The sequence below is a fragment of the Tursiops truncatus genome, chromosome 7, assembly GCF_011762595.2.
Source record: "Tursiops truncatus isolate mTurTru1 chromosome 7, mTurTru1.mat.Y, whole genome shotgun sequence".
NCBI classification, from domain to species: Eukaryota; Metazoa; Chordata; class Mammalia; order Artiodactyla; family Delphinidae; genus Tursiops; species Tursiops truncatus.
In genome coordinates, this window is record NC_047040.1 from 50,292,153 (window position 1) to 50,308,941 (window position 16,789).

At 39.7% G+C, this 16,789-nt stretch overlaps 1 protein-coding gene across 1 annotated transcript in view; it reads left to right on the plus strand.

The window, feature by feature from the left end:
• Positions 1-2,732: 2,732 nt before the first annotated feature.
• The window catches only part of FRZB (frizzled related protein), a 34,195-nt gene continuing 20,138 nt past the window's right edge, over positions 2,733-16,789 (plus strand). Inside the window, exons 1-2 of the mRNA XM_004327865.3 lie at positions 2,733-3,486; positions 10,450-10,497. Coding sequence (XP_004327913.1) covers positions 3,009-3,486; positions 10,450-10,497 — 526 coding nt within the window. The 5' untranslated portion in view covers positions 2,733-3,008. The remainder of the gene's footprint in view (positions 3,487-10,449; positions 10,498-16,789) is intronic.

Here is a 16,789-nt window from a genome sequence, read left to right on the forward strand (position 1 = left end):
TGCCATTTGCAGCAACATGGATAGACCTAGGTATTATCATACTAAGTGAAGTAAGTCAGAAAGAGAAAGACAAATACTGTATGATATCACTTATATGTGGAATCTAAAATATGACCCAAATGAACTTATTTACAAAACAGAAACAGACTCACAGACATAGTGAACAGACTTGTGGTTGCCAAGGGGAGGGGGCTTGTGGGAGGGATGGATTGGGAGTTTGGGATTAGCAGATGGAAACTATTATATATAGCATGGATAAATAACAAGGTCCTACTGTATAGCACTGGGAACTATATTCAATATCCTGTAATAAATCATAATGGAAAAGAATATGAAAAATAATATATATATATATATGATGGTATCACTTTGCTGTATACCAGAAACTAACACAACATTGTAAATCAACTATAGTTCAATAAAGAAATAAATTTAAAAAAAACCAAAACCCAAAAAGGCTTCTGAAATTTATTTTAGGTTTTGATAAAGAGAAATTTGGATTAGAGAAAAGTTGTGAGGATACATGTTAGACAAAGGGGATATTTGACTTATGTGCAGGGGAAGGCAAACACACTTTATTTCAGATAATTGTAGAACCATTAAAACAACTGGCTCATTTTTTTTCCCTCATGCTGTTAAGACTTAAGATGAACAGGAAAATATATTTATCAAACAATCTATTATATGTACTCCTCACTTCTTCCTTCTAGTTTATTGAAAATTCCACCTACATTTTCTTTACAGAGCCCCCCCAAAGGCTCTATTATTAACTGTTTTTATATTTGTTTTTTTTCCCTAAATTTTACTTACTAAATCATTTTTCATCTAATTCAGTTATATAATTTTTGGCTTTCTTTTGTTAAATGACACTAAATAATTGTAGGCCAGGCAAAGTTGGTATACTCACTTAAATGACTCCCTACCTGCCATCTGTTGTTTTTTTCTTTTCTCCTAAGTGGAACAAACTTCCTTCTGAAATAATTTACTGCAGTCCCAAATGGCTGTTTATGGTCATTTTAGAGATAAAATTCCATAAACTCAGGTTAGCACTGACATTTTATAAGTGCTGTCAAGTCAATGCTGGGGGATGGAAACCATCTCACTTGGTGCTCTAAAGTGGAAGCATCTTTTGTCTGCTTATTATTGACTGTGATAAATGGCTGGATTAAAGCAGCGAAATGTTTCACTGATGCAGAGCAAAGGTGACTTCCTGTTTTGTTTTAGGGTTTGTTTCCTTCTCTTCTCAATGAAGGCTGTGTTTTCTGACATTCTGCAATCCTTTTGCTCAGTAATTTCCCATTGAAAGGGCAGAGTAGGAGTGCCTCTGTAGGTCATTCATTTACAATTTGCCCTGAAAAGGGAGGAAAGGGGAGAGGGAGGAAAAGAGGCGGCTCATTAGTGGAAGGAGCAGACCAGGAGGGGATCTGTTTTCCATTTTCTTTTCTAGATTGAGCTTATTTGGATGAAAAGGGTTTTATTGTTGTCATTATCATCATTATCATTACCAGTGTAGTGTAATTTTCCTACACATCTCTCAAGTGTTAGGTGAAATTATTGGTGAGAAGAGTTAATAAATGCCATTTTATTTTAGTGAGTAAAATTGGAAAAAAAAAATGCCCAGGTACTTTAAAGCAATTTTCAATTCGAAGCTTAAAAAGCAAAACTCAAAAGTTTTAATTCTGCAGGGCAAAGGAAAAACAAAATATCAACAACAACAAAAAACCCACCCATACCTTGCTTCTGGTGGCCTATTTGTAATTATATAGCATTTCTTCTCCTTGTATGAAAGGCGATTTCCCTCCACCTAGTTACTCAAAATGCAGACCTCTGTAGTCAGGAGCTCTGGGTTGATAAGGCTCCAACACCGCTGCAGGGGTCCCTGTTTCCTGCGACTTGGACATTGAGTGACGTTGCTTAAGTCTTCCCCCCTCAGGTCTGACTTTCTGCAGAGCCGGTGATCACAGAGGTGAGGCTATAGTTTGCTTAAAGGAAATATCTCCAGGGAGCGTGGGGCTCGGGTGGGTTCCCAAGTGGGGAACTGGGGGCACTCCTTCGTGGGGATTTGGGGTGGGCTCTTCAGTGAGAGGCCGGGGGCTCTCCTTTGGAGCCGGGGGTGGGGGGCTGACGGGGTGCTCCCCCGTGTGTGGGTGGGGAAGAGGTGGTCGTCTCAAGTCTGCTCTGTCTTGGGTTCTCGCATCCTCACTGCTTCTCCAGGCTTCCCTTTCCTCCGCCTCCAACCCACAGACCTCTCTCTGGACCCCTCACTCCCTTCCCGGGAAGGGGAGCGAGCGCTGGAGGGCTGGGACTGCACCGGGGCGGAGCTGCCTGTCGGGTCAGTAGGTAGGAAAGTGAAGAGCAGAGGGTCGGAGCCACAGACCTCCTGTCGAGGCTCCTCCTGCTGGTGCCCTCCTGCCTGCGGCTGGCTGGTCGCAGTTCACACCAAAAATTGGACCTTCTGCTCAGCCTACAAGACTTGCAAACTCTTCCTGCACCGCCCTCCCGCATTAGGAGTCTTTGCCCTCAGGTTCCCCCCTTCTCCAACCCCCCTCCGGTCCTCCTCCTCACGTGGGAGAATTTCATGCTTCTTTTAGCACCTTTTTGTAATCCAGGGGAGGTGACACCCCAGAGCTCCAACTACCTCAGCTGAATTCTACTTTTGTTTTTATTTCTTCCTCGCTTCCTCTTGTTTCCTCTCATCTGATTCATCTGCGAAGTCCGATGCTTCTGCCAGAGGGAGCGAGGAATAAATAGATGCTGCGGCCCCAGAAGGCTTAGACGTCGGGAAAGAGCAGCCAGAGCTGCAGGAGCGGCAGGGGCGGCGGCGGCTGGAGCTCGGCGAAGCTCGTGGTACCCCATTGGGGGAATTTGATCCAAGGAAGCTGTGAGATTGCCGGGGGAGGAGAAGCTCCCAGATCATTGTGTCCACTTCCAGGGGGGAGGAGGAGACGGCGGAGCGGGCCTCTTGGCGTCCTCGGCACTGCTGCACCCTGCCCCGTCCCGCCGGGATCATGGTCTGCGGCAGCCCGGGAGGGATGCTGCTGCTGCGGGCCGGGCTGCTCGCCCTGGCTGCCCTCTGCCTGCTCCGCGTGCCCGGAGCGCGGGCGGCAGCCTGTGAGCCCGTCCGCATCCCCCTGTGCAAGTCCCTGCCCTGGAACATGACCAAGATGCCCAACCACCTGCACCACAGCACCCAGGCCAACGCCATCCTGGCCATCGAGCAGTTCGAAGGTCTGCTGGGCACCCACTGCAGCCCGGATCTGCTCTTCTTCCTCTGCGCCATGTACGCGCCCATCTGCACCATTGACTTCCAGCACGAGCCCATCAAGCCCTGCAAGTCTGTGTGCGAGCGGGCCCGGCAGGGCTGTGAGCCCATCCTCATCAAATACCGCCACTCGTGGCCGGAAAGCCTGGCCTGTGAGGAGCTGCCGGTTTATGACCGCGGCGTGTGCATCTCTCCCGAGGCCATCGTCACTGCAGACGGAGCCGGTGAGTCCTGACACTGCATAACCTGCGGCGCACCCCCTCCCCCCCGCCCAAGCGCGTCCTCCAGCCGCTTACTTCTTGGAGTCCTTGTTACTCGCCTTTACTCTCTGATTTCTGTCTTTTCTCTTTGGATCACCTCTCTTAATGTCTCTCTTAATTGCTGCTCTGTCGAGCACCATGCCTTTTTTTCTCTCACCTCATCACCCTTCCAACGGATGCACTCTATTTCAATAGGCGATCTGTATTTCTAAAACACTCAGTTCCCTCCACTCCCATTACACTTCTCAACACTGCCCCTTCGCTTCTTCTTTACGTGTCCAAGTAACCACATCTCCTATAGTGATGCTTTTTTCTTACTTTCTTAATTTGTTTAGAATCACTTAACTTTCTTTCCTGATTCTCTTGCATTCTCAGTCATCAGTTTTCTATATTCCTCGTGTTTAGCTACTTGTCAAGATTGTATGGTGAAAACAGAGAACTGAAAAACTGTTTTCTTCTAATCGTTAAAAATGGCAAGATAGTTCCAATAACCTTACTCCAACCCACAGATGTTAGTGGTATGTGTTTGCTCAACATCCAGTTTGAGCAATTACCTTCACCTTAAATTTCCCCCTCCTTTCAATGAGATAAATTGTCCTTCCATTCCAGACTGAAATAGCTGGGAAACATTGCCATCCACTGCTAATTAGCTCCTGAGACTTCCTGCAGCCACAGAGCTGGCGGAGTGAAATTGCTGGGCTCCTTTCACATTCCCACATGCCTTCAAGTCATTTTGTAAATGACATATGGATGAAAGGAGTTATATTTAAGGCGTGTTATCATCATACACTCATGTAATGTTATTTTTAATCTGACCCCTTATCCCACTCTTAAGCTCTGCAACTAATTTGTCTTTGATACTTTATTTTATGCCCTTTCTCTGTGTGCATCAACCACCGGTTCATTTCATTTCATTTCTTTCCCTACTGTAAAACTTTATTACAGTTCTACAGTAAATGGAATCGATCACAAGTTGTTTTCTCACTAGTGTTTGGTCTAATTAGGGAAGTCATAACTCTTAAGACCCCAGCTAAATCTAGTTCATTATAGTCTGTTTAATTCTAACTCAAAATCATTCCTACCAATTACCCCAAACGCGAAAATTTCACCCTTCATATACTTTAAATATAAACCCAATCTTTTATGATTGGTCCTCTTTCACACCCTCCCCAGATCAACTCTGCCCTTAGATGTGATGTCTTTATACCTCCTTCTCTGTTCATTTCTGGGGCATCAACTTTTTCTTCTGCCTCTCAACTTGCTCAGCCTAAGCTCATGTCCTTAGTCCGTTTCTAGGTAAAATAGTTCTTGGTGGTCTGGGAATTGATTTGGAAAAATTGCATTCTGTGCACACTGACCCACTTAACATACAGTGAGTGGGGAGGGGAAAAGTACTTGTACAAAACCAAACTGAACAGAAAGATTTCAAGAGCTTTTTGATGGTCACCTCAGTTTATCACCTTTGACTACCCTTATAGTCGTCTTGATTTTAATGACGAACCAACAACTGGTTGTTTAAAATAATCAAAAAGAAATGTATTTCTTATTAATCTTTGGTCTAAAAGAGCACTCTTGAGCTTTTGTACTCATTAACGTTACAGGCTGTGCAGACACTGGGAGAGCTCAGTTGCTGCCCTGGTCTGCCAGACGCTTAGATTAGTTAAATGCTGATGCTCTTCTCAGGCCAAGGGCTAGGAATGAGGTGGCCGTGGTTCACACTGAAATGCATTCCTCCTCTTGCTCTGAAACCTCTCTTAGAGATGCACCTCAAATGAGAGAGGTTTGGCAAGGTTAATGGCTCTCAAAAGCCATGGTCAATATGAATGGAAAGCAGTTTCCTTAAGTGTCCCTTAAGTTACCTATCATCAGACCAAATGTAGAACAATTGCCTCATTGAAGCCCTCAAATAGGACATGCATGGAAACAATTTGTCAGTCCATGGAACCTGATTGCTAAGCTGCTTTCAAATGCCATAATGTGCTTTGCTGACAGCATCCTTGCTAGAAAAAGAAGTAGGGGTAGGTGGCAGTTGGAACTGTATTTTAGTGATGCTCTCCCTTCCCTTTCCCTTTACCATAACCCTCAGTGTGAATCAGAGACTGTGGCAGGAGGGAGCTGAAGGGGAGGTGGGGAAGGGGAATGGAATGGTGGATTCCAAGGCCAGCTTGCTGAAAATTACACTCCCTATCCTGGGTCAAACTGTCAGGCACCTGGAATTACTTAGGAACTACCACATGTGGCCAGTTTAATTTACGATGCAATATACTCCTTGGTTCAGTGGGATATGGTAGTTCACAAAGCAGGGTTTTTTTTTTTTTTCCTTCCTCTAGGTATAAACACAGTTCCTATGTCTTATGCTTAGAATCTAGCAGAATATAAAAATGAGGTCTCCCTGAATAAAATGGAACCACCTTTTACTTTCCTTCAATGTCAAGAGGATTTTCAAATCATACCATTCACTCAGATCTGTTCCCTTGTAGTACATTATGACTCCACCAACAAGTTTAAGGACATTTTACAAAGCAAAATCTTATTGAAATGAAATATTGCTTCAAACTACTTTTTGTTTTGAAATATTAGGGGCAAACATAATTTTATAAAGAAAAGATCGTATCTTCCTGATTATTACTAAGAAATTCACATGAAGTTTATTCTTTTTCCACATTTTATATTTACTAGAGAGTTGAGACTGCATGTACACCTGCTTTATCTGAGAATTCGGTTCAATTTAGTCATTCAGCCAGTTAATTAAGACATTAGTCAAATCTTTAATATTGTATAGTGAGTAAAGGGTATGTGCTTGGAATGGGGCAGACTAGGTAGGTATTGCATCTTGACTCTGGCCCCATACCAACTGTTACTATAGGGAAATGATATAACCTCTCCAATTCAAAGTTTTCTAATCTGTAACATGGGGACGTACTGCCTACATCCCATGGACATCTGGTACATAGTAGGTCTTCAACAAATTGCTGCTGTTGCTATTGCTATTTTACCATTATTATCATTGTTATTCAAATTGATTTTTTGTTTGTTTTTTTGGACAAACATGGTCTGTTGGTAAATGCAGATACGGCCTAGATCTTTATCAGTTCAACTCTGGGAAACAAGCTTCACACTGAGAACTAACTGGGAAAGCAGATCTTATTTCTCCTGAATATAAACTTGGTATTTCATTGTACAGAAATGGACCTGGACCTCAGGCTCAAGAACAAATCCCTTTGGGAGCAATAGGTATAAAGAATGAGTCTGATGGATGTCTGTTAGTTACAAATAGTTTATCTCAGAAATGTAGACGTTGAGTGTTTAAGAAAATTTATGGTATGATAGTTAACTGGTGTTTATACAGCCTCCTGGTTTGCCATGCCAAGGGCTTTATAATCGCTCCTCAGTCATTGCTGCTTTTTGTTGTCACCCCAGCTCTTGCCCAGCACATTTCTCCCAGCCCTCTCTCGCCTGGCAGAGCTGTGCCAACTTTCACATGCATGCACTGCTGTTTAATCATTTCTCCACTTTCTGGGGAACAGGCAGCCTTTTCTTTAGCCCTGTTCTACAAATATTTGAGGGGCCAAATACCAAGAAGGGAGAATTATTTAGTGTGATATGAGGAGGAAAATGGAATGGAAAGGAGAAATGGACATTTTAGATCAAGACTAGAGAGAAAACATGATTCTAAAGCTTCTTCATAATGTAAAATATCGAAAGGCACTCTGGATGGGGTAGAGAAGAGAATTTTAGAATGCGATGATATTAAATTCTATTTATAGCTAACACAATTATCAGTGGTAATGGAATCTCATGTAGTTTCCAAATTGTATTTCAATAATTCACTTTTATCTCGTTCCCACAAAATTCTAAATAGTTGTTTGCTATAAATAGAAAAAATGACTAAGTTATATTTGTCCTTTCTCCTCCTACTAGGTGTATCAAAAGAGGAGACCAAGAACCACCATACAGAGTTTTAAATGATTAAGAATTGGCTATATATCCTCAGTTTAAAGAACACCAGTTTTAAAGTTATGGGCCCTTAGTTGGAATCCCAGATTTGCCATTAATGTTGTACCTTGAGCAAGTCATTTGACTTTAACAGTGAGATTGTGAAGAACAAAAAGAAATATTCATGTGAAGTGAATGATAAATGGTAAATCAACATTAATGTGATTGGGAAGAGGACGTGTCATTCTCAGAACAGGAATCATTAGCGGCCACGGAATAAGAACTAACAACACCTAGTATGTTCCAGGTGCTGTTCTAAGTGGGCAGTGCATATTAATTTATTTAATTCTCGTAATAACTGCACAGTAGGTATAATACTATTACTCTTATCTGCACAATGGGAAGCTGAAGCATCTAGAGAAGTTAAGTGCACCAAGTCCATAAAGCTATTAATAGAAAGAAGATTCAAACCAGGACCTATTTTAAGCTATATTTCCTCTCTTATGAAGAAATAGGTGATACTAACTGTACAGAGAATCTGTGTCTTTCAACCATCAGATTTCAGTTAAAGGAACAAGTTTTCTTCATTGCATTTCAAAAGCCCATTTATATATGGCCTAAGAGAATAGAAGACAGTCCTGGACAATGGATTCCAAGAGATAAGAGACAAGTACTTCTCTGCACTTCTGAGACAGCAGAAGACATACATTCCAGACTCTCCTGTCTAACCCTGAGCCCCTCAGTCTCTGCAGGCCCCAGAGTGAACTCATTATCTCCTTACCTTCATATGACTATTCTCTTCTAGTATTTTCTATATTGTTAAGAGGCACCGCCACACCCATACTCCAGGCCTGGGAGTCAGCTTTGCTTCCACTCTTTTCTTTATCCCCCACATTCAATAGGTATCAAGTGCTATTAGATCTACTCTGAATCCAGTTCCCTCCCCTTCTTCCCTAATGGTACTTTCTTTGTTTTGGCCTCACCATTTCTTCCATGCATTATGGAGCTAGAATGATAATTGGCTTGCTGACCTCCAGTATGATGCCTCCCTATTCCAACAGGGTGATCTTTCTGAAGTACAAATCTGTTGTTTAAAATCCTTTGATATCTGCCTCTAGTCTTCATGATTTCATGCCTTCTTACCTCTCTAGTTTCCTTTCTCTCTGCTTACACCACTCTATTAGCCCCACTGGAAGACTTGCAGGTCCTTTGATGAGTCCTGTGGTTTCTCACCCCAGACCTTTGCATGTGCTATTCTCTATTTGGAAAACCCTCCTTTCCTTCTCCAGCTCTTTTTTAGAACTCTTCTCCTGGAAACCTATATGACCCCTACCTGAAATCCTTGGGGCATTAAAACCTACTACTAATACCCACTATTTTAATTTAGGATAATTTTGTTAGAATCCCTAAGTTTAACTTTCTGAAAACATTGTTTTGGATTATTTATGATCAGAAAACTTTGGTTTTCTCTCTTATAATTCTAACAACTGTTGTCTAAGCACTTTAAAAAGTGTAGAAACATTTTCCTATGAATAAGAGTAAAAGAAGAAAACCAAGCTCCCAGTTTCAGCTGCTTCAAAGGGGTTTTCTTTTTCCAAGAGAAGAATTTTATCTTTCAGTTTTATTTCAACCTTTTGACATTAAGCAATTATTTTAAATGTGGATCAATATACTTTTTTAATTTACGGAGAGATCATCTTTGTATAAATCATATGCATATTATCACATGAATATTAGACTTATTCAAGAATAGAATTCATAGTATCTGACCTGAGTGGAACCAAACATTTTAGAATCAAGTCTTTGTTGCCTAATTATCTATATTTTTATTTGGTGACTGCCATCTTTCCTAGGATATAGCTTTTTTTCTTATTTTTTATTAATTTTTTTGGCCACACTGCAGGCTTGCGGGATCTCAGTTCCCCAACCAGGGATTGAACCCTAGCCACAGCAGTGAAAGCCCAGAATCCTAACAACTAGGCCACCAGGAAACTCCGTAGGATATACCTTTTAAAATACCAGCTAATGATTACTAAGCCTGGGAAAGTAATTCATTAGTTGTAATTTTGGGTGTTATTGTTCTAAAATGGTATTACCCCTCCTTGTTTAATTTATTCATGATATGACCTGTGAAGAAAAAGGACCGAGGAAGAACATTATTTTCTATTAGGATAAACAAAGGCATTAAACTCATTTAACATAAAGTGTTAATACAAATGTAAAATGCTCGTGTAAGTGTACTGAGTTGAAGTGTCAGTAAGAACATATAATTAGGCAGCATAGTGCTTTGCTGGGGCACTCAGTGTTATTCATTAGAGGCTGATTTCTAAACTAGAACAAAGAAGAACTTTACATAATTACCATTTTCATTACCATTTATCATTTTATCATTTTCTGGGATTTGGGGATCATGAAAGGAGTTGATAGCACATTCCAATTATTACTGTGTCTATTAATTGCACTGGCTTGAGTAGTCCCCTGGATGGTAGGTTTCCTTTATGCAAATGAACTGTTTAGTGTGCAGTTAACCCAGAGCACAAGAATGCTTTCTGCATGCTTTCCTTAAGTACTAAGAATTAAAATGTATGCCAGTGAAGTGTGATACATCTGTTTATTGAGGTGTATTTAGTTCTTTTAGCCATCAAGAAATGTGTTGGGTGAATACCTAATATATTCATGGGCTTTAAAGCTACAGGAAGTTTTTGTGAAACTCAGAAACTTTGTTTATTAAATACTGAAATAGTATGCACAGTTGATGAAGATTCAAAAGAGTATATCAACTGTCAATCACATGAAAGAATACATTGTGTCCTTATTTGACCTACAAATGATAGAGTGTCAACCTCACAACACTAACAAGAATCAATTTCCTTGAGACACCTGGGTTCTTACCCAAATCAACTTGTGACTGAATTAGATTTTAATATGGGAATTCTTGAAATAATAATGAACATGTTATGATTCTTACTTTATTCTATCACCTCCTTTCAGATTTTCCTATGGATTCTAGTAATGGAAACTGTAGAGGGGCAAGCAGTGGTGAGTATATCACTATCTTCCTGGTTTTCTTTTGTGGTCAGATTAGTCTTGATGTTACCTAGATATTCAAATCTTATTTGGGGAAGTTTGTGTCTTATATTTGCAAAGTAAACAAATAAAAATATTTATTTGTATTAATTTTATTTTTTAAATTAACATGGTAAAATTTGATCTTTTGTTTTGGTGTATAGGTCTATGAATTTTAATGCATGTTTAGATTTGTGTAACTACCACCACAATCAGTATACGTAACAGTTCCATAACCTCAAAACAAACAAGAAAACCCCAGTTTCCTTGAGCTTCTCCCACCCTTAACCACTGGCAATCCCTGATCTGTTCTTCATTGCCATACTTTTGTCTTTTTGAGATTGCCATATGTGGGATGATAGAGTATGTAACCTTTGGACATTGGCTTCTTTCACACACAAAATGCCTTTGAGATTCATCTAAGTTTTTTTTTTTAATTTTTATTTATTTAATTTATTTATTTTTGGCTGCATTGGGTCCTTGTTGCTGCGCGTGGGCTTTCTCTAGTTGCGGCAAGTGGGGCTACTCTTCATTGCGGTGCGCGGGCTTCTCATTGCGGTGGCTTCTCTTGTTGTGGAGCATGGGCTCTAGGCACATAGCCTTCAGTAGTTGTAGCACGTGGGATCAGTAGTTGTGGGTCGCGGGCTCTAGAGCACAGGCTCAGTAGTTGTGGCTTGAGGGCTTAGTTGCTCTGCGACATGTGGGATCTTCCCAGACCAGGGATCGAACCCGTGTCCCCTGCATTGGCAGGTAGATTCTTAACCACTGTGCCACCAGGGAAGCCCTCATCTAAGTTTTTGCATGTATCAATAGTCCATTCCATTTTGCTGCTGAATATTTTATTACTTGGATGTATTACCATTTGTTTATCCATTTATGTCTTGAAGGATATTTAGGGTGTTTCCACTTTTTGGCTATCATCGACCGAGCTGTTATAAACATTTGTGTATAGGTTTTTGTGTAAAGTAAGTTTTCATTTCTCTAGGGTAAATACCTAGGAATATGATTACTGGGCTAAATGATAAAGATATGTCTAACTTCATAAAAAACTGCCAAACTGTTTCCAAAATGACTGTTCAATTTTGCACTAGCAATACTTAAGAGTTCTAGGTGCTCTGCATCTATGAATGGCTTTAGTTGCATCCTGCAAATTTTGGTAGGTTTTACTTTGATTTTTCTTCAGTTCAGAATGTTTTATAATTTCCCTTGAGATTACCTTTGTGATTCATGCCTTACTTAGGATTGTGTTGTTAAATTTGGTGCTGTTTGGAGGTTTTTCTTTTCTTTTTATGCTATTAATTTTTTATTCTAATTCCATTATGGTCAAAGAATATAATTTGTATGATTTTAATCTTTTAAATTTGTTAAGATTTATTACATGACCCAGGATATGATCTATCCTGGTGAATGTTTCATGTGCACTTTGGAAATATATATTCTGGTGTTATTGGGTGGAATGTTCTTTAAATGTCAATTAGATTCATTGATTGATACTTTTTTTTAGTTCTTTTATATTCTTGCTGGTTTTCTATCTACTACATCTATCAATCACTGTGAGAGAAATGTTTAAGTCTCCAAATATTGTGGATTTTTCTGTTTCTTTTTTCAGTTCTGTCAGTTTTGTTCCATGAAGTCAAAGGTGATATTATTTGGTGTGTACACATTTAATATTTTTATGTCCTATTGGTGAATTGACCCTTTTCATGATGCAATGTTCCCCTTTATCTCTGGTAATTTTCTTTTTTCTAAAGTCTATTTTGTTTTATGATAATATAGCTATGCCAGTTTTCTTTTTTTTTTTTTTCCTCCAGTTTTCTTTTGATTAGTGTTTGCAAGGTGTATCTTTTTCTATCCTTTAACTTACCTACATCATTATGTTTTAAATTTCTTCTAGACATCATATAGTTGGTTTTTTTGTTGGTGCTGGTTTTCTATCCATTCTGTCAACCTTTGTCTTTTGATTAGTATATTTAGATCATTTACATCTGCTGTAATTATTAATATCTTTGTATTCAGAGCCACTATTTTATTTGTTTTATGTTTGTTCCCTCTCTTTTTCATTCCTGTTTCCAATTTCCTAGCTTTCTCTTGGGTTATTTGAATGTATCTCTCTCTCATTCTCTCTGTCTCTCTGTCTCTCTCTCATGTGCACATGTGTACACACACACACAGACACACCCATGTATGTGTCTGTCTGATATATATATATATATATATATATATATATATATATATATATATCTTTCCATGAGACAATGTAATATTCTCTCTTTGAACCATTCATGTTTCTTTCAAACATTAAATATGTTTTAAACAGCTCAAGAGGAGAAAAATAGCCTACTGTATTTATACAGATGTTTATAATTTCTGTTGTTCTTCCTTCTTCCCTGATGTTCTAGTATCATTTCCCTTGTGTCTGAAGAACTTCCTTTATACTTCTTTTAGAGCAGTTCTGGTGGCAGCAGATTCTATCAGTTTTCCTTCATCTAAAAATGTCTTCATCTCATATTCATTCCTGAAGGATATTTTCATTGGATATAGAATTCTGGGTTGGCAGTTCATTCAGTCCTTAAGAAATGTTAGTTCATTTACTTCTGTCCTCAGTGTTTCTCATGGGAAATTGGTTGTCATTCAGATCGTTGTTCTCCTGTAAGTAATGCATCAGATTTCTCTGGTTGCTTTCAATAATGTTTTCTTTGTCTTTACTTTTTAGCAGTTTGATTACAGTATGTCTGGACATTGATTTCTTTGGGTTTATCCTGTTTAGGGTTAATTGAGCTTCTTGTATCTATAAGTTTATACCTTTTCTCAAATTTGGGAAGCTTTCAGCAATTATTTCTTCAAAAAATATTTTATACCACATTCTCTTCTACTTGTGAGTTGATGATGATATGAATTTTAGACCTTTTGATATTTCCCACAGGTCCCAGAGGCTCTGTTCATTCCCTCCCAGCCTTCCTCTGTTCTTTACATTGGATAGTTTCTATCAGCCTGTCTTCAAGTTTACTGACTCCTGCCTTAGTCCTCTCCATTCTGCTGTTGAGCCCATCCAGTGAACTTTTAAATTTCCATTATTGTAATTTTCAAAATTAAGATTTCCTCTTGGTTCTTTATTATATCCTGAATTTCTTTGTTGAGACTTTCTATCTTTCCCTTCATTTCAAGGGTGTTCACCATTACTTTTTGGGGAATTTTTATAAAACTGCCTTAAAATCATGGGTGGATAATTTCAAAATTTGTGTCATCTGATTGTCCCATACAGATTGAGATTTTCCTGGTTCTTCATGGGCAGAGTAATTTTTTATTAGATTCTGGACATTTTGAATATTATGTTCTAAGACTTTGGGTCCTTAAAATCATATGGGGAATGGTGATGTTTTTGTTCTAGCAGCAGTCTACCTAACTGGGTTAGGCTGCAAATTCTGACTAGTCTTCTGTGGGTTGTGATTTCAATATCAGTTCCACTTCCAAAGGCATTTGCAGTGCCTTTCAGATCTATCCCATGTGTACACTACTCAGTGGCCAGTGTGAGATCAGGGCTGTGATTTATACCATAGTCGAGTTTTCAAAGTCTATAGTGTACTGTTTAGTGTCAGAGTCACATATACCCAGGGGTGAGCCCAGCAGTTCATAAGCATTTTTATGGGATCATTTCCCAAGCTCCTCCTTCTCTGTGATTGCCTTAGTACTTTTCTGTTCCCTGGGGGCTCCCCCTTTTTGTCCTTTGGCCAGAAAGCTGGAGCTTTATTTATCCCACTGTGATATACTTCCTGTGACTTCTTCTGTATCAGGGGCCAAGTGGTGGAGGACAAAGCAATGGGGGTTTGTCCCAGTCTCTTGACACCACATGTCATCCAATCAGAAAGGAAGGTTCCCCTCCATCCGCATTTTAGGCTTCCAAGGACCTCCCTTGCAGCAGCTGTTGCTGCCACCACTGTCCCATGATTGCTTCAGAGATGGGGATAGAAGAGAATGGAGTGTTAGGAGACCATTTCTGACTTCCTGAGTCAGAACCAGGGGGCTTTTCCTGGAGTACTCTGCATGATACCTACTTGCTGGCTGTGTTGAAACCAGGCTGGGAGGTACCAGAGGTGGAAAGAATGATGAACCCACTATCAGTCTGATGGTACTGAGCTTCTCCTCAGACTTCCTGCTACTGTTTACTTTTCAGAGTCCTTAAGTAGCAACATCTTGCGTTCTGTTTGATAACTGTGTTCAGTGGGAGAGACATGATGGAGTCTACTTACTCCATCTTTCCATAAAATAAACCTTTAAGTGAAGTATGGCATACGTGCAGAAAAGGCACAAATCATAAGCATGCAGCCCAGTGCCTTTTCACAAAATAAACACTCGTATGTAACCACTGCACAGATCAAGATGTATACCATTACCAGCACTCCAGAAACACTTCCTTGTGCCTCTTCCAAACCACTACTTCCACCTTTTTTCCCAGAGGTAACCACTAGCAGAAATTCTAACAGCATAGATTAATTTTGCCTGATTTTCAATTTTTATGAATGGAATCCTAATATATATATAGTGTGTGTGCATGTGTGCGTGCGTGTGTGGGGCTTCCTTTGTTCTTCATTATGCTGTGTATAGCAGAACTTCTAAATTTTCATTGCTATATAGTTTTCTATCATGTGAGTATACCACACTTCATTTATTCATTCTAATGTTCCTGGACGTTTACATTGTTTCTAGTTTTGTTTTGTTTTTTTACTATGACTAATGCTGCATTTGTTTCTGCAGGAACAACTACAATTAGTTACTGTATGAAGTCTTTTTTACTTTCTGGAAATAGTAATGTGCACTGGTTTGGGTCTGTATGTACTGCCTTGTAAGGTGTTTTATAGGTGGAAGTGGAATCTTTAGTAAGTTGTAAATAAATTTGAAACATCAATTTTCATTAGATTGGAAGAGTTTTCACTGTTGATTTCCACTGAATCTTATCAGAGTGACAAGTATTTGACATGAGGCAGTGTGCACCAAACAAACATTTATCTCTTAAAAAACACAAGTGAATTAAAATGATTTATTTAGAATTACGTTGTTACCTTTTTAATGTAATTGAGTGTTCTTATAGTGTCATGAAATTAGCTGGAAATCACTGGTGTCCAGTAGTGGTGCTGTTTTAAGGATCACTCCTGCTATTCACGTTTGCTGAAAACAAACAGAAAACCTCATTAGTATATAGTACAATTAGTGAGTCAAAATTTCAGGCCAAGCGCATGCATGTGCTATCAATTTGTCTAGAACTTATGGTTAGAATAATATAGCACTTCAGTGTGTGAAAGAGAGAAGACATTAATGACACTATACATTCATACACAAAGATAGTTCAATGTGTAAAACTACCTAGAATGAATACAGTGTTCCAGGGTTCAGTGTTTACTGTTTCTCTTTTATAAATGTTTTCCTGTCCCCTGGTATAATGGGAGTGATGAAAACAAATTAACAGGGAGGCAAAACCAAGCTCATTTGCTTGTGAAGGAACACACTGACATAGTCACATGTTCCAAAAGAAAAGAAAATTTGTTCACACTCAAAATTGTGTGCTTTGGGGGCTTCCCTGGTGGCGCAGTGGTTGAGAGTCCGCCTGCCGATGCAGGGGACACGGGTTCGTGCCCCAGTCTGGGAGGATCCCACATGCCGCGGAGCGGCTGGGCCCGTGAGCCATGGCCGCTGAGCCTGTGCGTCCGGAGCCTGTGCTCCGCAACGGGAGAGGCCACAACAGTGAAAGGCCCGCGTACTGCAAAAAAAAAAAAAAAAAAAAAAAAAATTGTGTGCTTTGGAGTAATGTAACAGCTGAGGTTGATTATGATAAAGCAGGAAATGAGGAAGACACAAAAACATTGTAACCTTCATAACCCCCTCTTTCAAAAGTGTCAAGCTGTTTCTGTCTGGAATCTGGAAATGAAATTCTTTCTCTCCAGTTAATTTATCCTTTGCCTCAAAGGCTAACAGTCTTCTTTTTTGGGAGATAGTGACTATCTGAGCAGCTTCCAGTTTGTGAGTGTGTTTTGCTATTGTAAATCCACTATCATAATAAGGTGTACATTCTCTCTAGTTTCCATAACATGGAATATGGAGAAAAACAATTTTAGTTCTATTCTGCTGAGTCACTTCGTCTGTCAAATCAACACAGAAAATTAAGGCAGGTATTCAAATGGTGCAATGAAAAGATATGTTGTTTATTAAAACAATTCTGAAGAAGAATCCCGCCCCCCCGCCCCAGTTTTCTACTTGGTGATGGTGACCAATT